Below are 21,846 nucleotides of genomic sequence, written 5' to 3'. Positions count from 1 at the left end.
ATCTCTCTTTTGGCGGCGGTGTCGAACAAAATACAAAGTATATAGTTATTTGACATATATATGCGTGTTTTTCTAACACTCCTCATTACTACTCGTAATTACGTATGAAGTGACTAGACTAAAATAATATTAATGGTATCGAAGAAACTATATATAAGTATATAGTCACTAGACATGCCGTGTTTTTCTTTAATACTACTCGTACCTAACCTACTAATCAACCTCAAAATAAATTCCCTAAACACACCATTTGCATGCTAACCATAATATCCCTTTTCAAATTTAGGTTGACGTTGACAATTTGACTAAGTGAAAATTTGTACATAATTACGTATTATTATAGTAAAATATTGTTTATTTGAGCAACAATGTACGTATATATATGTATGCATGGCCTCGTCCTTACTATAAATAGCAAGCCAAATAGAAATTATTTAACACCACATACTACAACTAACATAACACAAAAAAATCTCAAACTCTCTTTCATGGCATCTTCTCAATGTATATCAGTTCTAGAACTGCAAAGTCCCATGGCAATGGGAAATTCAAGGGAACTAAGTTCCCCGAAATTCGGAGACAATGACGGTGTGTGTATAACATGGCAAGACTTGTGTGTTACAGTTTCTGATAAGGAATCTAAAACTGCCAAAAATATACTTCATAATGTCAATGGTTATGCCTGCCCTGGTGAGGTTTTAGCCATTATGGGTCCTTCCGGCTGTGGCAAGTCCACTCTCCTCGACGCCTTAGCCGGTATGTGTATATATAAGCATCATCTCTTAGCTTCCTACATATATTATTGCTACAGAATACTATATATAGTACAATACATAATTAATAATGATGAATTATTTATTTCTATGTTATATTGTTTGTGCAAAAATTATTTTTCTAGGATATTAATTTGATAAATTGATAGTTCGTTCATCGTGCAAGATATGACAATTTTTGTAAATAAATATGATACATATTGATGAGTTATTACTTGGATTATTTCAGGAAGATTGGACTTAAACACGAACCAAAGTGGACAAATACTCATTAATGGCGCCGAGCAAGCTCTTGCTTATGGTACATCGGCATGCTTATTAGCTTCATCTTAATATATATATATTCAGTCTTCACATAATACTACCTCCGTTAACTATTATTTGCAACAAAGAGGTATTATTTGTGAAATATAATATCATAACTTATCCTTAAGCTAAGACTAAATTATTTCTTTATGATTTATGAATATAGGCTTACGTGACACAAGACGATATATTAATAACAACCCTAACCGTTAAAGAAATAGTGTATTACTCAAGCGAGCTCCAATTACCCTCATCCATGTCGAAATCCGAGAAGAGAAAGAGAGCAGATGATTGCATAAAGGAGATGGGATTACAAGATTCAGTTAACACTAGAGTAGGAGGATGGGGTGTTAAGGGTTTAAGTGGTGGACAAAAGAGAAGACTTAGTATTTGCATCGAAACGTTGACTCATCCTAAGCTCTTATTCCTTGATGAGCCTACAAGCGGACTTGATAGTGCAGCCTCATACTATGTGATGAGTGGAATAGCAGGCGCCGAAAGGGCATATGGGCGGACGATCATTGCATCCATTCACCAGCCTAGTAGCCAAGTTTTTGAGCTATTTGATCATCTGTGTCTTCTATCTGCTGGTAAAACAGTATATTTTGGTCCTGCAGCAGAAGCAGCTGAGGTGAAAAATTTAGTTGTCGCACTGTCTTAACCTCAAAAATGAATATACATACCGGATCTGTTAAGCTTACCTTATGTTTTATTTATATGTAGTTCTTTTCAGCGAATGGTTTTCCATGTCCGACTTTTCAAAACCCTTCGGATCACTTCCTTCACATGATAAACAAAGACTTTAATGAGGTAAAACATTATTTTTATGTTTTCTTTTTGGTTAAAATGATGGTATATACTTATGCTAACATTTATAATATATTTTGTGGTTTCTTCAATTCTAGGACATAGAGCAAGGCCTATCCAAGATATCAAAAGAAGAGATCGTTACCAAATTGGTGAACTCCTACAAGTCATCCAAGAGTTGCCAACAAGTTCAAGATCTAATTTATGGAATATGCAAAATGGTATGTAATAAGTGGTCACACTTGTACATAAAACTATGCTTCTATATATCATAAAACGCGATTTTAGGATAATTAATCGCCTGAACTTAATCTAAATTAATGCTTCACAGAAAGCAGAAAGGTTAGTGGTAGGAAGAGAGCGTGCTAGTTTCCATACTCAATGCCAAGTTCTAACTAGAAGGTCGTTCGTGAACATGTGCCGCGATTGGGGTTACTATTGGTTGCGCTTTGCTATCTACATCATATTGGGCATCGGATTAGGCACCCTCTTCTTTGATATAGGACATAGTTATGGCTCAATTCAGGTAAGATTTTTAATATATATTGTTATATTTTTGGCTAAGCTAGAGACAATTAATATTATGTGTTTCTTGACACAATAGTGTACATTTTACAAAAGCCAAAATTTGTTTGTTTTCAGGCTAGAGGGTCATTGCTTATGTATGTTGCTTCATACTTGACTTTTATGACAATTGGTGGATTTCCTTCCTTTGTTGAAGATATGAAGGTACGACATTTTTTTTTTCTTCCATTAATCAAGATTTTGGATTTGAGTTACAGGTTATGTGCAACGATTAGATATTTTTCCCTCTCTACTTTATGTCAAATTGTTGCATATAACCTGTAATGGAGGCAATATATAATAGCTACTTAGTACCTACCTGTTATAAACGAGTGTTAAAGATTCTTGTGAATGTTTGTTTTATTAGCTAGTCTAATAAATAATTATGAGCCATAGAATAATAACGTAATCGATTTTGATTTATTCAGGTATTTAAAAGAGAGAGGCTAAATGGGCATTATAGTACAACTTCATTTGTGGTGGGCAATACTCTATCATCCGTACCATTCTTGCTACTAGTAGCCCTTATTCCAGGAGCAATAACATATTTCTTACCAGGACTTCAAAAAAGTTACCATAACTTTTTATACTTCATACTAGTACTTTTCGCTTGTATGTTGTTGGTTGAAAGCCTAATGATGATAATTGCAAGTTTAGTCCCTAATTTTCTAATGGGAATCATCACTGGTGCTGGAGTTCAAGGCGTTATGTTGTTAGGTGGTGGATTTTTCCGGTTACCCGACGATCTACCGGACGTTTTTTGGCGATACCCTCTTTACTACATCTCCTTTCATAAGTATGCATTTCAAGGATTGTTTAAGAATGAATTTATAGGGTTGGAATTCCCTAGTAGTGAAAAAAGGCATTCACATACTATGATTTCAGGAGTTAAAATCCTCAAAAATACATGGCAAGTTGAAGATAGTTATTCTAAATGGATTGATCTTGCTATACTACTTGGTATGGTGGCTTTGTACCGTTTGTTGTTCTTAATTATTGTCAAGACTTCTGAAAAGATCAGACCTTTGATCAGAGCCTTGACGAGAAGATCACAAAAGCAAGTGGTTCAGGTTGACTATTAGAAGGGATTCGATCTCAGGTTTTAAGTGTACCTTGTATTGAAGCATAATGTATAACATGACTATTAGAAACTAGAGCAAATAAATTTGATTCTTAGTGAATGGAGTTTTTATTGGAGTACTATATAAGAGTATGGACTTGTATGGTTATAATTTTAGATACAACAACCAATGCATTTAAGTCCTTTATAGTCTACATAGTTGTTTTAAAATTTAATCTCAACATCTGCGATTTATGTTGAAATTAATTTCGACTAGTGTTATTTTGGAATAAAGTTAGTACCCCAAATGTTTGGTGCTTGTTGTTTGCTTGTGAGCCTTCCCTAGCTAGTTCCGCCATTGACTTCTCCATTGAAGTTGCTTATGAGCTTTCGCTTTTAATTTAATTAACATTATTACTTGCCCTACCTTTCTAATCCACTTCCAAATATGCCCCCCCACGTAAACTATGTAAATAGTTGAAAAATACCCCGAGATAAACAAATATTATTCACGTATAGCTTGGTAGCTTATTTTAGATATGTAACAAATATTTTTATATTGAAAAATGTGAAAGTGCAATACTCAAAACTCTGAAAAATGTGAAAGTATAATACTCAAAATTCCATATCGTCATGGAAATAGAATTTTATTGGAATGAGTTTACCAATCTGATTGGATTATGGTCTAGGCATAACCACTCTGATATTCGCATAATGAATTATTTAAATTTTGATTGAGAGAAACAATTAAAACTTGAAAGCTTCATACCTATTCACTAATAAACATCCAAGAAATTAAACTATATGAATCTTTTCTGGAAAAAAAGCTAGACGGCTTGGCCTAGACCTTACATGCTTAACTCCATGATAAAATAAAGAAAAAAGAAAGTGATCCATTTGCCAAAAGGTCTTAATTTATATTACGATAAAAAACGAAATTGGAAACATTATTTTATTTACAAAGGAATAAAGTATGGAAACAATTTTCATTACTGAGAAAATAAGGTAACAATAGATAGGATCAAGGTCTAATAATCATTGATTTGTACACCTAGTGTATAGGGGTAAATACAAGTTAATCTCTAAGATTCACAAAATTTGTTTATTACATGACAATTTTGTAAATAAATCAACAACTTTTTCCATAGAAGTGGGTCCTACAGTGATAATGACTGGATAAAGTTGTTGATTTATTTACCAAAATGTCAAGTGATAAACAAATTTTGTTTATCCCAGAGATTAATTGGGGCTTCCTCGTATAGGGCTTCTTCAGTGTATAGTACTATGCTGTTTTTTTTTAATGGTTAGATACAAGCTCCCTCCTATCATAGGAGAGGAGATGAAGATCGAACACCTATCACTCGAATCTTGGGGAATGAAAGGACTAATCGTCCCTCCACTCATTTTGATCCTCAAACAATTTTTTTTATTTTTTTATTTTTTTTATTTTTTTTTGGAGGTAACAAATTAACGGTTTTTTTTTTTAAGGGAACAAATTAATTGTATTATGACTTTATTAGATTATTTCTATCTATAACATTCTAAAAAGAGAATACTTGGTTTGGTGAAAAAGGGCATTGCTACAGTAGATTGTTTCTTCAAAATACCATATATATCCTACAAGTTTGTTTGCATATAAAATTTTGGTGGGTGAGAAAAATAGACCCCACGTCCCACTGGAATTGTATTCACGTGGAACTTTGCCTGCATCAGGTTGTTTCCTTTTTTTTTTTTTTTAACTTTTTTTATTTAAAAAACTTTATCCTTTTTGCTATTTTTTTTAATATTAACCTTTTTTAACACAAGTTTAATGTTTTATTATTAGTACCAAAATTTTAACTTAAATTCATAAATCTTGCTAATATATTGTGCGATCAAATATTTACACCTTATTAAAATCTTTAATTCCTTCCAAAATGTAAGTATAATAATAATAATATATTTTGTTGAAAAGGGTATTACTACAGTTTATTGTTTTATCAAAATACCAAACATGTCCTACTAATATGATGTGATAAACTTCATTTTTTTGGAAGTATTCTCCTCTATAGTTACATGGATAGCTATTGTAGTCTGTATATATTATAGCCAATAGGTATAGCCGTATAGACTATAGGACGCCTTACCAATTTTATTTTTTTTAAATTTTATTTCTTTTTTAATTTTATTTTTAATACTTTATATTACACCATTTGTTTTACAACAATCTTCCTATTTCGTATTTCGATTTTAATTTTTGTATCACTAATTATTTTAATTTCACATTAGCATAAATTATAAAAATTTAATATTAATATTGTACCCACCGATATGAGTAAAACCAGACCTCATTTGCCTATGTATTATTTTCTTATACTTAAAGACAAATTTAAAGGATTCTATTTCATTTTTAATAATCATATGATTGTAAATAGAAAGATCATTATGAACTGAAGGGAACATTATTTTGTTTATCATGCACATTTTTTTTCTTTTTTTTTTCCCTTCCATTTTTTGCCTTTACATATTACCCCCTCCGTATTTTAATTTAATTAGTACCCCTCCGTATTTTAATTAGTACACTTATTAAATGTGGACTTGTTTAATAAGTGTTACATTTTTTTTAATGTTTAATAAGTGTTACATTTTAATAATGTAATTATCTCTCCTATCATGATCCCCACTCAAATTCACTACTACTTCCCCTCCTCAGATTCGTTACTTTTTAATAAACTTTTAAACGTACTATATTTTTTTTTTTATAATTGTTTAATACTCTAACCACCCCACTTACCTCTTATTTAATTAAGTCAATTGAATTGCCAAAAATATTTTCAAGAAAATCTAAATTACAAATTTTGATATTATGAAAATATATTCCTGGAAATTCGAACAAGATCCCACACGATTTTAATGTTTTATTTTTAGTGTATAAATTACAAAAGACGGTCAAAAGAGTGTGTGCAAAAGTATGTTTTGTAAATGTTGCGATAATATTTAAAAAAAAAAAAGAAGAAGGAGAAGAAGAAGAAACTGAGAGTGTAATATTCTTATCTAATTGCTTGTAAGATATAAAGACTTTCATACAATTAAAATTTAAAGCACTAAGTAAGACGATAATAGTAAGGACTACGTTTATTTTATGGAAAAATCACTTACAAGCTTGTGTTTGCATCCCTTCCAATTATAAAATCATTAGTTTTTATATAAAAAAAAAAAAACATTAGTTAGCATTTTTGTAATTAATTTACTTGGCGTTTATTTATATACTTCAGTATTCTTTCTATTCCATCCGGTTATTTTTTGTTTCTTTTGACACATTTATTAATACACATTCTCTATTAACTTGTTTATATCTTAAACACATGTTAATAAACTGAGAACAAGGGATATAGCTCAAGTGGTTAGAGCTTCCCTCCATGGCTTAAGATAGATTCTCATCACCTGCCCCAGTGGCTCTATAAACACTAAAAAAAAGTAAGTTAATAAAATTTATAAAAGTACATATTGAGATTGATTAATTTAGTTGATGATGTTTTATCTTACATTTTGGAAAGAATTAAAGATTTTAATAAGGTGTAAATATTTGATCGCAAATATCTTCAATATATTAGCAAGGTTTATGAATTTAAGTTATTAATAAAGCACTAAGCGTGATGAATTAAACTAGACCCCATATGACTATATTTGCTCTTATATATACAGAAGATTATTGAAGATAATCTGCCATTTTTAATGGTAAAAAAAATTCATATGGAAATATCATTGTGAAACGAAGAGAGTATAATATTTTGGTATATATTATTATAAGCTACGTTTAATTTAAATATTGAGATGAATAATCACATTTTACTTATGTATAATTTTTTAAAAGGTGGTAAATAAAGATGGTATTATGCATAATTTTTAGATATTTTAAATAAAATAAATTGGACGAAGTGTAATTCTTTCAATTTGGGGATATAATTGATTAAAGGTGATCAAGAAAAATTAGTTGTAAAAAATTAAGACTTTCATTTAGGGGATTTTTTTTAAAGTGGAATGATGATATTTATTTGTTTTGGAAACAACACATCTAAACTTATTAAAACTTAATTTTCCTGCACTTATCATATATAAACTTAGGCCCTGTCCTATTCACCTTGTTTTCACGTGTTTCAGGTCTAATATATTAGATAAGTTAAGTTGAGAAAAAAAAGTTTTAATAGGATACAGTTATTCAAGTACAAATTACAACTACTACCTCTATTTCACATTTTTTACAACTTTGAAGGGTGCACAAACTCCTATGAAAAATTTGTTTTTGAGTGTAAATAGAGAGAGAAAAATAAGAATGCAGGTGATGAGGAGAAAGATAGAGAGAAATGACAACTTAAAAAGGAAATAAAACCTTAGTTGCAAATAATGTGCAGCATCCATTTTTGGCAAAAGTTGCAAAAAATATGAAACAGAGATAGTAAAATAAGTTTTAATAAGTTCATAATAATTTAGGTAATATAATAAGTTCACTTAACTTCAAATAAGTAAAATCAGGTAAATAAAACATACCCATAAGTAATTAAACTTGTCTGAATTTATTAGACTTGAAATAAGTAAAAATAAAGTGAATAAACAAACTTTTATAATATTGAGTACAATATATTTAGCTATGTTCAATTACGATAACTCCACCTTAAATCAGTAAGATTTAATAAATATTTTAAACAGTAAAACTCATTGATTTCAAAGAGCATATCCAATAGCAAATTAGTGAAACATAATTTTTTATAGTGAAAATAATTATAGTTTAGTGAAAATAAATTCATGTCCAATAAAAATATTTTAATTTTAGCAACAAACAAAACATTTAAATTCAGCCAAAATAGTTTAGGTTTTCGTACATAGAATGTAAAGAAAACATAACCTATTAATTCTAATAGAGCTTATTTTTCAAAAATTAGTGAAAACTATAATGAACAAAATAGAGCCTTTCTTTGAAAACTTTTACCGTCATTAACAAAACTCTAATTTGTCTTTATAAAATGTTACTCCCTCCGTTAATTATTATATGTAACTTTGAAATATTTTATATCTCACCAATAATAACCCAGAGTTGCACATAATAATTAACGGAGGTAGTATTATATTCTAATGTTGTCTAAAATCTTTTTCAAGTGATTAGTCATTTTATTAATTTTAAAGTCATTTTATTAATTTTAAAGTCATTTGATATTTACATTTAAAGTTGGTTGGCGGCGATCCAACTAGTTTCTCAAAAAATAATAAAAATAAATTATTTCTATATAGGGCCCATAATATTTATTTTCTGTAGGTAAGTTTGATATATTCCAAACCAGTGTTGCTCAGATTGAAAACTATATCCTCAAATCTGTCAATGTCTCAAGAATTTTCACCCTAAATTCTTATCTCTACAAAATTCCACCGACCCATCTCTATTTTCTCTCACCTGAGCAAAATTTTTACTCAGAATTCTCACTTACATTTGTTTTTTACATGCATTCTACGAATCATACATCCTGAATTTCCAGATTTTGAACCCAGTTTAATCTACCAAGGTATTATTTTTATCAGCTTTTCGGTTTATATTCATTCTGTTTTAAATTTTGGTTACTCAAATTCATCATTGTTCTTCAATTATGTGTTTAAAATCGATTATACTATGTACTTAAGCAGAATTGAACCCATTTAATGATCAATTTATATGGTAAGTTTTTAATTGAAGTATGATTTTTGTTGGGGTGTAGGTCATGTTGTGAATTTCCAGTAAAATTTGGTGTTATTATATGGCTGGAATTTGCGGCGTTGTTCCAATTTTGGGTGTTGGGCAAGTTTCATCATTTCCTATTTTTGCTATTCGAAGGTAAAAATCACATTATACATTTGCCTGCAATGTAATTTACTTGGGATGATCTGGGTAACAAGTGATTAAAGGAATGTATGGTGTTAAAATAACAGTTTTTGTGATTTTTTCGCGGTCGGCATTGAAACAGTGCTTTACCCCCTAGTCTCTCTGATCATTGTTGTAGCTCACAATTTGCTGTTATTTTGTTCAATAGTAATTATAATTCATTGCAATAATATGTATTATAGGCTTGTGTGGCTGTTTGTTTTAATGAATTTGTTCTTTAGTTGGGACACTTTTCTTGGAAAAACTCTGGTTTTACAAGTGTTTGCTGCCAAACAGTGGTCACCTAGTAGGAAATATTTAGAATGTTGTGTTGAGGTACTTCTATGAGTAATAGGTTCAATATGTTGGCGGTGTTTTGTGTAACGAGTCTGTTTAAAATTGGAAGTAGCGGAGCTGTGTTTTCAGTACACATTTTCTTGTTTGTTGCTTAATGCTTGTTGCAGAGGGACTATGGAGTGATTAGTGATATTTTAGGTCATCCGATCATTCAATATATTGCTATGTTTTTTTTTAAAAAAATTTGCTTATATGGCAACAACGGAATCTCAAGTAAGAATTATTACACTTGCAATTGTATCTAGGTAAAAAGGCTTCCAGGTTACATGAGAAAATCTTTCTATAGATGAGATATTAAATTCTACATTCTGGTGCTGAACATTTATTATTCAATTAAGTAATGTTGTTGGGACATAGTATCTTTGTCTTTTCTTGTCGTTGCTTTGAGTAAGCGGTTCGAAAGATATGAACTGGACAAATTTTAAGTTTTACCTCTTACCTTTAATCTTTTATATTTTCCCAAAGAAGATATATGAATCAATAAGATGGGCATTGAATTAACGATTTCTATAATCCTTAAGAACTAACTTGCCAACATAGCTAACTTCTTCAAAACTTTATTATGCTATGCACACATAATTAGGTATCTGTTGAAGATTAAAATGCAACTTCCGGATAGGCTCATGCGTTCATTTTCATACACTATTGGTGTGTGTTACATACTTACACATAAGTTAACTCCTTGAGTAAATAAAATAGGATCTTCATTATAGGGGTGTGTTATAATAGCTGTGCAATAAATTGCGCTAGTCATGAGAAATTAAGTAAAGATAAAATACTAAATTTCTTATGTTGAAGACTGTTTTTTGTATATTAGAATGGAATGATGGCTAGTAGCCTAGTAGCTCTTGTGGACCTAGTTATAAGATGTAAACTACAAATTGCTTACTCTCTCTGTAGTCTGTCCCATATATACTGCTATGCTTTGGAAATTTGCATGGAAATTTAGGAGAGTGAAACAGTAAAAAGAATTAATGGGTGGGCGGATGTGAGACCCCTACTTAAGAAAAAGTTGATGAAAGCTTACTGAAAAGAGAACATATTGAATAAAATGGTACATCCAGTGACCAGAAAGGGCAACATGTGTAAATTAATATCTTAAAGGAAGAAAGAACATGGATTTATATGTGAAAATCCTTCCCTAGATTTTACGAGTATCTGCCTAATATTTTAAAGTTAATTAGTTGGGATCTTGGGATTACCTTTCCAGACGTGAGTGTTTTTTTTTTTTTTTTTTTTTTCCTATTGCCGACTCTTGTAACATTCACCCTAATGTCAGGTCTTGTCCAAATGCTTCCCATCTAAGTTTAAAAGATGTTGATGAGAGTAGATACTCTTCTGAGATTGTCAAACAAGTATGTAGAGAAAAAATCTCTCAAAGATGTTGTAGGGTTTCCGTCAAGTGTTATCTTAACAAGAGTCGTGACCAAGAAAGGAAAGATGTATCTCAAGCTACCTTGATATGGAGAGCCATAAAATTACCAATTTACTCTGTCGCAGCAGTTCCTCTTACTGTAAGTTTTCTAGATGACCTATGAGCTTATATGAAATTTAAAAATGTTTGTTTCTGAGTTTTCTTTGATTTTCTAGTCTTCTTGGTCACTGATCTCTTAAGCTTTGGGAAAACCAGAAAACACAAACTATTATAGTATGTCAGCGATATTACATTATTGAATATATTCTTTGCGTTTTTTTTTCATAGAAACTTAAGCTAGTATTGATTCTCATAATAACTTAAAGTCAAACTAGGTTAAGATGTTTGTAGATTGATCTGTATCTAGCCTATCTACCTTCCCATGTTCCAGTACAGAGGGAAAGACTTTTTTTTAATTATTTATTTCATAACACTTCTTCTTTCTTGATTGATTTGGTCTCAGCCTTCCATCTAATTGCCATCACCCAAAATTATTATTGCTGTCCAATTGCTCATAAATAGGTGGCCAGTGCTGCTGCTTACTTGCAAACAGGGAAATTTTTGGTGAGGCGTTACCTTGTGCTTCTGATATCGTCCATTTTTATCATCACATGGCTTAATTTAAGGTTAGCTTCTCCTCTATATGGAATTCCCCCCCTTTTTTTAGTTCCCCCTTTTTTTTAGTTATAAGTCTGTTATCATTGTATTTAAAAGACTATGCTCATTTGCTTTTTAACTTTAATACTTATGTAAGAGACCATAAATATACATGCACATCAAACTCATAGGATTATATTTTGAAATGCCATTGAGGTGACTGATCTGTTTGCAAATAAACGAGTAGTGTAGGATATTTACACTTGTGCCTGCAAGAGGGTATATTTAGTATTTGTTTAATAAGTTTTTTAGGAATCCACGCATTAATGCCCGCCTAAAATTACAAACAAAATAGAGATAGCTAAATGGAAAATTATGCATTTGTTTTAAGCAGCTATTTTCTTGCATTGTTCTCTATTTACTAACATTGACATTGGAAAGGGGAAGACTAGAGTTATTAAAGTATGTAGGCTTTCATTAAAGCCAACATCTTTTGATTTTTGAATAGACTTCTATGAGTTCAAGGATTCATACCCTGTCTCTTAAACCATCCTCCCTATCCCACCCACCTAAATAAAATTGAATAAAGAACTTAAATGTAGGTGCGACCCTAAACTTAAACCTACACTTTATTATCTCTTAACAATTTAAATGATGGATTATTTTAGCAAATTTAATTTTTTTGATCTGAAATTTAAGCGGTTCAACTATAACAATGCAACATAGTAGCTTTTATTAGTATCAATTGAACATCAGAGGTCTTTTCATATATTTAATACTACATTGGATTTCATGAGGAAGAGTTAGTCTTGGAGTTATATAGGGCTTCTGATTCTGTTGGCTGCAACTGAGAAATTTAATTTCTTGCTGTTGGTTTTCATCGAATCATAAATGTGATGTTTTTCATCTTTGATTGGTCATTAGCACAGCCATTTTCTGCACAATAATTATTATTTCACAATCGAAAAAAATTAATTTAAAAAATTGCACTTGCCTTTTTCATTGAATTGATATCATTTGATGGGGTAGTTTATCGTTTTTCTGCAAATTTGTCTTGCCTTCATTAATGTTGCAACACAGTTATGGTTTTGTTACTTTCTTGCCAGAATTTCACTTTCTCAATTTTGTTGACAAATTTCTTGGATATGCAAATTCGGCAGCAACGATGTGTATGATTTTGACACAGGAGCTGATAAAAACAAGAAAGAATCAGTTGTGAACATCGTTGGAAGGTGTGTAACTCTGTGACGATATCTTGTGCTTGTAACCTTTGAACTTGTATGCATCTCTGTTGTTTAGCCTATTTTTATTGGCTTATGGTAGATTTAACTCTTTTTGCTTCACCATATGGTAGCCGGACAGGGACACTTGTTGCTGCTAATTTGCTACTGGCTTTTGGTTTTGCGGGTCTGATTTGGGTTGCTTCCGTGGCCGGAAATGTGCGTTCATTATTGCTATTGTTATGTGCAGTCATATGTGGCTATGTGTACCAGGTACAGGATCCTTCACTAATTACAATTATGTTTTAGAATTTTTGAGTGATAATTAGCTTGTAGCTCAACCTTTCGTTAAGATTGTCTGCTTGTATGGTCCTTAAGACCTACACTCCGCCAATTAGTGGGGCCCAGGCCCAACTGTTTCCATCCTAGCAATTCCTCACAACAAGACGACAGGGAGCTATGAGGCACCCAGGTATACTACCAGGTAGTATGTGCAGTTTGGACTTTGGAGACTAGGTTTCTATGGGATTAAGTATATAGCCTACGTTCTTTCTTTTTTTTTTTTCCCCTCTATTTTTGGCTGGAAAATTTTATATATTTTCTGTGTGGGGTCATTCATTATACCAACCTATACTCTGCAGTACCTTGCAATTATATCTGCTAGATATGGATATCAACTGACTAGAAATCTGTTAGACCTTGATGGTTCCTTCAAATTGCTGTTGTCATTCAGAATGCATATCAGCATGAGGACCTGTTACACATGGTAGGCATGTCTGGATTCCTTAATTACTGAATAAGGAATATTTGATATTATTACTTACTTCCTAGATGCTAATTAATTAATAAAACATAAAAGATGCTGATCAAGACAAGCTACCGGTTCTCAGTCCATGTCCATTTTAAGTAACTGCTGGAATATGTGGAACTTCATCTAATACTTGCTAACTTACTTCTTATTGCAGTGCCCACCTTTTCGGTTAAGTTACAAAGGATTAGGAGAGCCATTGTGCTTTGCTGCATTTGGCCCCTTTGCTACTACAGCATTCTATATGATGCAGATTACATCACGGTAAATATAACATCCTTTGTTTTTATAGTTGACAAGTATTTCTTTTTGGATAATTCTTTTTAGTTGTCATGTTTCTTTTATGGAGAGCTTTGTTTGTTACAATTCCTACTTTACCTTTAATATCCCACATTACCCCCACCCAATATTAAATGGGTAGGATTGCCTTTATTTTTCTTTACCACACAATTCACACCTCTTTAATGTGTGCCAAAATCAAGTGTGTTTACTAATAATGAAAGGAGGAAGTATTTAAAACTCACTAGCTTCATGTAAAATGGCCTGTGAGATTGAGCAGAAAATTCTTTTAACACCCCTTAACTCTTCTGGCAGCAACTTAAGCTACTCCTGTTCCATAACGGGCACCATACTTTCTGCATCAATACTTGTTGGTTGCACCACCACCTTAATCTTATTCTGTAGCCATTTTCACCAGGTTAAATCTTCTTTACTTACCTTCTCTCTTAAACAATAATATACGCACAGACTTTTAAAAGTCCTTCTATGCATTTCAGGTGGAAGGTGATAGAGCAGTCGGTAAATTTTCACCATTGGTAATTCCATTGGGATTGGACTGTCATGAACTTGTATTTTGAATTATGGGCCTTTCATGATTTAATAGGTGATCGTCTGTATGCAGGTCCAAATAGGCAAGAAAGCTGGATCAGAAATCGTCAAAATTGCAATAGTGGCACTATACTTTGCCTTATTTGTTCTATCAATTGGAAAAGCTCTTCCGCTGACTAGCACTGTAAGTAAACATTTTCTATTTGGGTGCCATGAGTGGAGTTCCAATTACATGCACGTTGCTACTTGCTGGTGCTTACTCCTGTTTTGCTTTTCTTTTTCCCACTCTTCTCTTTATCCTTCCTTCTATAAATAATGCCTTAAAATTGCCATCAGGTTTTGTGTGCCTTAACTGTACCATTGGGAAACATGGTTGTTAACTACGTGGAGAAGAATTACCATGTAAGTGACATATCAGTAAAAAAGTCTTCATCGTCTGTTTGCTTCATTGCTCAAATTTAGCATCATATCTCTCTTTGTCCAACAAGATATGTGTCTTCAGATTTCTTCTGTTCTCTCTAAAGTAGACTGAATAAGCTCAGCAGTTGAATATAAGCCATTGCCTGTAAGATTTCCAATTCAAAGTGAGGTTGGTGCTTATCATGAATTCCCCACTATTAGTGCAAATCACCAGCATTGATAGGTATTTTGTATCTGCTGTTAAATGAATTTCAGTATCTTTAATTTCTTCCTTCTTTACCCTTGAAACTATTAAATGCCTATTTTTGCTTTTTTGCATAGTGTGTTGTATTTTTGTTGCTATACTTTGTACTACAAAGGGCAGTATAATTTTTATCTAGCAATAAAGACCAGTTAGTTGTCTGCATCTCAGCCCCTCCCCTTTCAGATCTCCCTTAACTAATGGTGTGTTACTGTGTTGTGATGGAATTTTCTGTTATGCTACTAGGCACTGATATAATTTAAAGAACAAGATAGAGCAATTTTTTTCCTTTTCATACGAGGGAGTAGGGGGCTAGGCAAGGCTTCCGTATAAGTGGGATGAAAATAAATCTTGCATCTTGTGTAGTTGCATTTCCTATGTCTCATATTAAGTGAGACATACCTCTTTGGAGCACTCACATTCATTAACTAAAAGTATTTTGTGAAGTGCTACCTCCATTTCATATTTGCAACTATGTGACATAAAGTATGAGTAGAAAATGTTAAATCGTTGCAAATTATTTGAAACAAAGGTAGTAATTTTTTTGTAAAAAAAAATGGCTCATCAATATTTCATAAGTTGAACTACTTCATGGCTTGATTTGTGCAAAATGGGGTCCACTTTTGCTAAATAATTACTTCCTTTGTTACTTTTTACTTGCAACACTTTGACTTATGCACTATTCACATATTTTATTTTATTTTATATTTTAACACATTCACATAATTTACTTTGACTAACTTTGATGATTTATTTTTAATAAAATAATAGTATTGTGGACTTGTTTGATTCGTCTCGATTCATACTTTCATAATATTGAATTTTATATAAGATTTAGTTATCTATAATACTATCTCCGTTCCATATTATTTGCAACGATTTAACATAAAGTAGAGAGGAAAAATGTCTAATCATTGCAAATAATATGAAACAGATAAAGTAAATAAAAATTAGGGATTGAAATAATGCATTGGCAAACGTGAAGTGAGAAGCAATGTATGTTAGAAGAAATGAGGAACTATATTTTAAAAATTTTATTTTGTCCAAAATGAATACTTTCTCCAAATTTAATTTTTGTAGACCGTTTGGGTTGGGTACAAACATTAAGATAGGAATTAAATTACAACAATGCCCTTGTGAATATAAACAGAAGAAAGAAAGTAAATGTGAGGTAATAAGGGTAAATATCTAATGTGAGTAAAGTTAGGTTCGAGTATTTAATGTGTGAACAAAAACAAATAGTGTATGAAAGCATACCTAAAATAGAAATGGTGCATTAATACGCAACTTCCTAAAAAAGAAAACGGTGCAACTAAAAAATTGGAGGAGGTAGTATACTAGTATATGCCAACGGTGATAATTGTTTGGGTACTTTAAATAGACACCAATATTGACATATTTTGAAAGCAAAAGAATAATTAAAATAAATTATGTAAAAGAGTGTAAGTGTATGAAGACGAGGGAGATTTTATTTATTTATTTATTTATTTATTTATTTATTTTTTATGTTGTTGTTGTTCATGAATGCGGTGATTATATATGGGAAAAATTAAAATCAATAAAAAAAAAAAACCATGAAGCAATTGATGTGGAATGGTGTGAAAGAGTTAAGTTTTAGAGAGTAGAGCCATTTTTAGTTTATAATAGAGCATTTCTTATTGGTCGAGCATTTCAGACAAGTGGGATTAGGTTATTCGTAAGAAAGTGGGTGTTGTAGGCATTGCACACAAACTAAGGAAAAACTGGTTGCGTTGGTTTGGGCATGTAAGACGGAAATTCGAAGGTGCACCGGTGTGAAGAGTAGAAGAGTGGGACATGAAAAGATTAAATGAGGGAGAGGGAGACTGAAAATGACTTGGTTGGGAAGATTTAGGAAGGATATGAAGCATATGTATTTGCGTGAAAATGAGGCATTTAATCGTAAGGGATGGAGGAGGAAGATTTTTGGAGATTATACGGAATAATTACTTTTGGTTCATGTAGTCGACCCCACTTATGGGATTAAGACTTTGATTAATTGGTAGAGCATTTCTTAGCATGACCTATAATCATAGAATCGTACCTTTTTGACAAGCTATTTCATTGAGTGTTTCCCACACCCATCCACACTTATTTTCTCTCAATCTTCGTTTCATTTCTTTATGTTTTAGTTACTATGGATTAGACAGAGTAGTTGCCATTTGTAGCAGAATTTTAAGCTCTGTTGAATTGAGACAAAGTAATATCCTGTAATGGGTACGGTCAAGAGTTAAAAGTCAATTTTGGCCGTGTAGTTGCTTTGCTATTTACATGTTACAGGTGTGGGGTTTTTTTTTTTTAAAAAAAAAAGGATAGTTGGGTTCAGGAAGATGTAGTGCTGAACGGTTAGGAGGATTGTAATTTGTGTTTTAACCATTAAAAATCATTAGCTTAGAATTGTCTAGGTGGTTGGAGAGTTTATATGCACCATTGATAGGTTTATGACTTCTGTCCGATGAAGCCTTGAGATAAGATAGACCTATAAATTTATTTATGCTGGAAACTTACCAGGGGGTCATGCTAGAGTAATACTTTATGGACTGTCTAGGACTCCAGGTCTAATGGCGTCTAGCACTATGATTGTGTCTTGGAATGTTATTTGCTATCCAAGGTGACCTGTTCTTTTTTCTACAACTCGTACCCATTATAATCATGTTCCTAAAATATATGACCAGAACTTGTTTCAAATATAATCCTGTGACTTGCTTGAAAGACCCTTGAAGTCTGGTGAAAAATCTCAAATAAAAGTTGAGGGGAGATTTTAAGATTTACCCTACTTTTTTAAGTGGCCAGAGGGTAGATGATACTGATATATGGCTAGATTTGCCTTGCCCCTAGTTGACGCTTATACAAGACCTCCAAAAGGAGCAATGGTTCAAACTAAGTTGGAGCAATGGAGGTAAAATCTAGAATATCGGGGGTTTAGTCTAAGTTGGAGCAAGACTAAGTACATGAATGTAATTTTAGCAATACGAGGAAGTCAAGTGGGGATATATTAACATTGGATGGTAAAAAGGTGCCATCGGATGACTATAAGACCAGTGTTATATGGGCTAGTATGTTGGCATTCAGGTATTAGGAAGATGGGAGTTTTAGAGATGCATATTTTGAGATGGATGTGTGGTAAACACCTTAGAAATGAAGATATTTGGAGGAAAGTCAGAGAACAGGTTGCGTTGGTTTGGGCATGTCAGGCTGAGATTGGAACATACACAAGTGAGGAAAGTAGAGGGTTGGGATCAAGGGGATCTCAAAAGAAGCAGTGGGTAGACCAATGATGGCTTGGATGGAAAGAACTAAGGACATGAAGTAGTTGGGTTTGCAGGAACCTCATATTTGGGATTCAGGCTTCAACTATTGTTGTTGTTGAGTTGATACCATTTGCCGACACAGTATGCCTCTAAGATAGTATTTCTACGAGGCTTTGAAGCATGTTGAATTATTGGCTATTGGGAATGTAGATGCTCTGGTGCTAAGTTGTCCCCAAAAAGGCCCTTTTGCAAAGTTATGAATTCACATTATTGAAATATTTTTGTTGATGTCTGTATAGGAGGCCTCTTGGAGGCCCGGAGCCATAGTGGTGCCCCAATGTACTTATAATTGCCAATTCATAATTGCCCCAGTTGAAGCCTATGATCTATGCCTAAAAGACAATTTAAAAGTTTTTTAGTATTGAAAATAGTGCCTGAATAGATCTTCACTAAATGAATTGAGGACCTATGTGACCCTGAACACCACTTCCCTGTGACATCATTCATTTCTTAGTTTATTATTGGTTTTCATGAAAGCAGCCTAGCAGGAGTTAATAAAAATCTGGAAAGGAACTAAAGGGAAGTTTATTTGATATCTTATAGCCTCTATCCTTTTTAAATATAACAAAGCTAACCTTGGTTGAAATTAGTTAGATTCAATTGAATGTTTTTAAACAATTAAAAGATTAGGGCTACCAATTATTATTAGAAGAAAAAAATTGCTTCTAATGGTGAAATTCAAAGGTATAAGGCTACTGATGAGAATTTCCCAAAAATGTTTGTAGGATACGGAGGGAACATATCCACGGGTCCAGATCCAATCGGTCCATAAAGTTGCACAGTTTGGTACAATACTACAATGGCTACTTCTGAAGCTCTCACTATAATTCCAGCGTTTTAAAAATAGCTGCAACGTTTTAAAATTATGTAGAAGTAGGTGTCCTAGGCCCCCAGATAACATTTTTGGGGTTGGGGGAGGATGGGAGGGTTCACACTAGGGTTGTCATTAATCAATACAATCCTTTCTTTTTTAAAACATTCTTTGCTCGCGGCTTTTTAGGTCTTGGTATGGAAATTTTCTTGGCAATAAACTCACTCATGTGGGCACGCCTCCTTGGGAAAAGCCTAAAACATTTTAAGTCAATTAATTACTATACTGCGATTCTAAATTGCTTACCATTCCACATGACTGCCTTTTCATAATTTCCAGAGCAAAGCATATGGCTTGTTCACTTCTTTTGTCATTGAGAGGTTTTGTAAAATTCTTATCTACCATCCCTACTGTTTCCTCTCTCAAAGTCACAAGTAGCTGTCAGAATTTTTGTGTGGAAATTATCTTGAAAGTTTTGTATTTATTTTATTGTATGAGACATTGAGATCTCAATAAAGATGGTAGATCATGTGTTCTTTGTGCTAGTTTCTTTAATTGGTCATTTTAAAAAATAGTACAGCATGGAACCTAAGGGTAGTTAGTTTTCATTTTGAGTTTCTGATACATTAACATTTCATCAGGATAATGAAAAGATCTTCATGGCAAAATACTACTGTGTTCGATTGCATGCTTTGTTTGGAACAGCACTGGCTGCTGGGCTGGTTGCAGCCAGAAGATTTGGTATTTACTCTCCAAGACTTATTTTTCCGTGATACTTCGTTGGAGTTGGCATTAGCCATAATGAGTAGATATTGTCGACTCTTTTCTGCTCATCAGTAAGAACAGATCCTAAGCACTATGCTATCAGAGTAGTGGAAATTCTTCCAATGGATATTAACCAAATCTATAAGCTTCCGGCAGATGTATAAGGTGCTTCATTCATTGCTTAATAGGCACTGGCTGATTTGCAACTAAGGTACCACTCTATACAGGGCATATCCTTCTATATTTCTTTATCTGGGTAATTCTTTCAGATTTGTGTATTATAAGTTTATATAACGTATGCCCACTACCTGCGATAGTTCTCATTCATTTCCATCCTCTTTACTTTGTTTGGCAGTAACTAATATTTCACTCTTTCTCGAATTTTTTTGATTCTAATGCTTTTTCCACTCCATTTAACTGTTAATCTTCTTTATTTGGTTATTTTCACAGTTTTTGATGTCAGGTTCAGCAAAGTAATCCAAGTTTTTTTAAATTAAATTTTCAGGTGCTTTCCTGCCGTTGGCGTCAACAATAATACAGGTTTTCTTTTTAATTTTACCGCACTGTTTTTGTGTCTGACAATAGGTATACCATGCAAATCAACCTAAAATTTGACCTTAGTATAAGAAATCAATGAGTAGTTTCTGTCTCAGAATATTGTGAATGGCGTACTTTCTAATGCAAAAGAACTTTTGAGACTTTGTAACTCATGCAGAAGTATTTAGAGCACCAACACTTCATTTCTGCTCATCAATTAAGTTTTCTCGTGGTAGAAGAAGGTAACACCCGGGCCAATTTATTTGTGAATCAGTTTACCATGATAATGCTCCACAATTGTTCTATAATTCATAATTTACAGAGATATGGTAATTCCTGCATTTTAAAGTGCCAATATATTCCATTTTTTTTGGCATTTTAATAAGCAAATTATGAGAAGATAAATTGCTAGATCGAATCTAATTAATACAGCTGGTAAAGATAATTGCATAACTTTCATTAAAACATAGAGAGAGCTACATTGCACTAGCATATAATCTGCAAACACTACATTGCACTTGAAAACTAGAAGAAACTAAAGACAACAAACACTACATTGCATCAAGAAACAAACAGAAATAAAACATAAAGCCCTAGCATATAATCTGCATGGGCAATACAGGGATAGATGAAACAAACATAAAGCCTCCAGAACTACCCTAGCTTCCATGAAAGATATAGGAAGATCCATGAGAGTTGCAATAGTGCTGGGTGTTAATGCTTCATCCCCAGGCATGAGCTACTGTAGAGAAAACATGTTCCCTTCTCCCTTGCTACTCTTGAACCCCCCCCCCCCCCCCCCAAGGGTAGATCTAGGAAACTAGTGAAACTTGTCATAACCAAATCCAAACCCACTCGGATAATTAACCGGGACATTTGCGCCACTTCCTACCCCAAATTGTGAAGGAGTGAAAGTCTGGATATTACTTGGCATAGGGTCCATATCCGCCATATTCGGTGGCAAAGGAGGACGCCCACCAAATTGACCACCATTCATGGGATTCATTGGTGGCAAAGGAGGATGCCCACCAAACTGACCACCTATCATGGGATTCATTGATGGCAATGGAGGATGCACACCAAATTGACCACCTTCCATGGGATTTATTGATGGCAAAGGAGGATGCCCACCGAATTGATTGC

At 32.8% G+C, this 21,846-nt stretch overlaps 2 protein-coding genes across 4 annotated transcripts; both read left to right on the top strand.

Moving 5' to 3' along the window:
• Positions 1 to 434: 434 nt before the first annotated feature.
• On the top strand, positions 435 to 3,631 carry LOC145560356 (ABC transporter G family member 1-like). Its single transcript, XM_081621608.1, has 8 exons — positions 435 to 756; positions 1,003 to 1,082; positions 1,246 to 1,710; positions 1,803 to 1,889; positions 1,985 to 2,107; positions 2,218 to 2,412; positions 2,529 to 2,615; positions 2,879 to 3,631. The coding sequence occupies exons 1-8, from the start codon at positions 489 to 491 to the stop codon at positions 3,530 to 3,532; spliced, it is 1,959 nt and encodes a 652-aa protein (XP_081477734.1). The 5' UTR covers positions 435 to 488; the 3' UTR covers positions 3,533 to 3,631.
• A 5,191-nt stretch (positions 3,632 to 8,822) lies between these two features.
• LOC145559017 (2-carboxy-1,4-naphthoquinone phytyltransferase, chloroplastic-like) lies at positions 8,823 to 20,949 on the top strand. 3 transcript variants are annotated; one of them, XR_014092644.1, is made up of 14 exons: positions 8,823 to 9,044; positions 9,234 to 9,349; positions 11,013 to 11,247; positions 11,670 to 11,773; positions 12,905 to 12,976; positions 13,099 to 13,237; positions 13,930 to 14,036; positions 14,367 to 14,469; positions 14,549 to 14,587; positions 14,674 to 14,784; positions 14,937 to 15,002; positions 20,043 to 20,142; positions 20,239 to 20,422; positions 20,672 to 20,949. XR_014092644.1 is itself a non-coding variant. In XM_081620415.1 (14 exons), the coding sequence occupies exons 2-13, from the start codon at positions 9,273 to 9,275 to the stop codon at positions 20,328 to 20,330; spliced, it is 1,245 nt and encodes a 414-aa protein (XP_081476541.1). In that variant the 5' UTR covers positions 8,824 to 9,044; positions 9,234 to 9,272; the 3' UTR covers positions 20,331 to 20,377; positions 20,672 to 20,949. The 3 variants fall into 3 exon arrangements, 2 of the variants coding, with proteins under 2 accessions (XP_081476542.1, XP_081476541.1); XM_081620415.1 differs by having other exon boundaries at positions 8,824 to 9,044; positions 20,239 to 20,377; XM_081620416.1 differs by lacking the exon at positions 14,549 to 14,587 and having other exon boundaries at positions 20,239 to 20,377.
• The last annotated feature ends 897 nt before the right edge of the window (positions 20,950 to 21,846 follow it).

The sequence above is a fragment of the Chenopodium album genome, chromosome 9 (genome assembly GCF_948465745.1).
Source record: "Chenopodium album chromosome 9, dcCheAlbu1.1, whole genome shotgun sequence".
NCBI classification, from domain to species: Eukaryota; Viridiplantae; Streptophyta; class Magnoliopsida; order Caryophyllales; family Amaranthaceae; genus Chenopodium; species Chenopodium album.
This window is presented reverse-complemented; position numbering and strand designations above follow the sequence as displayed.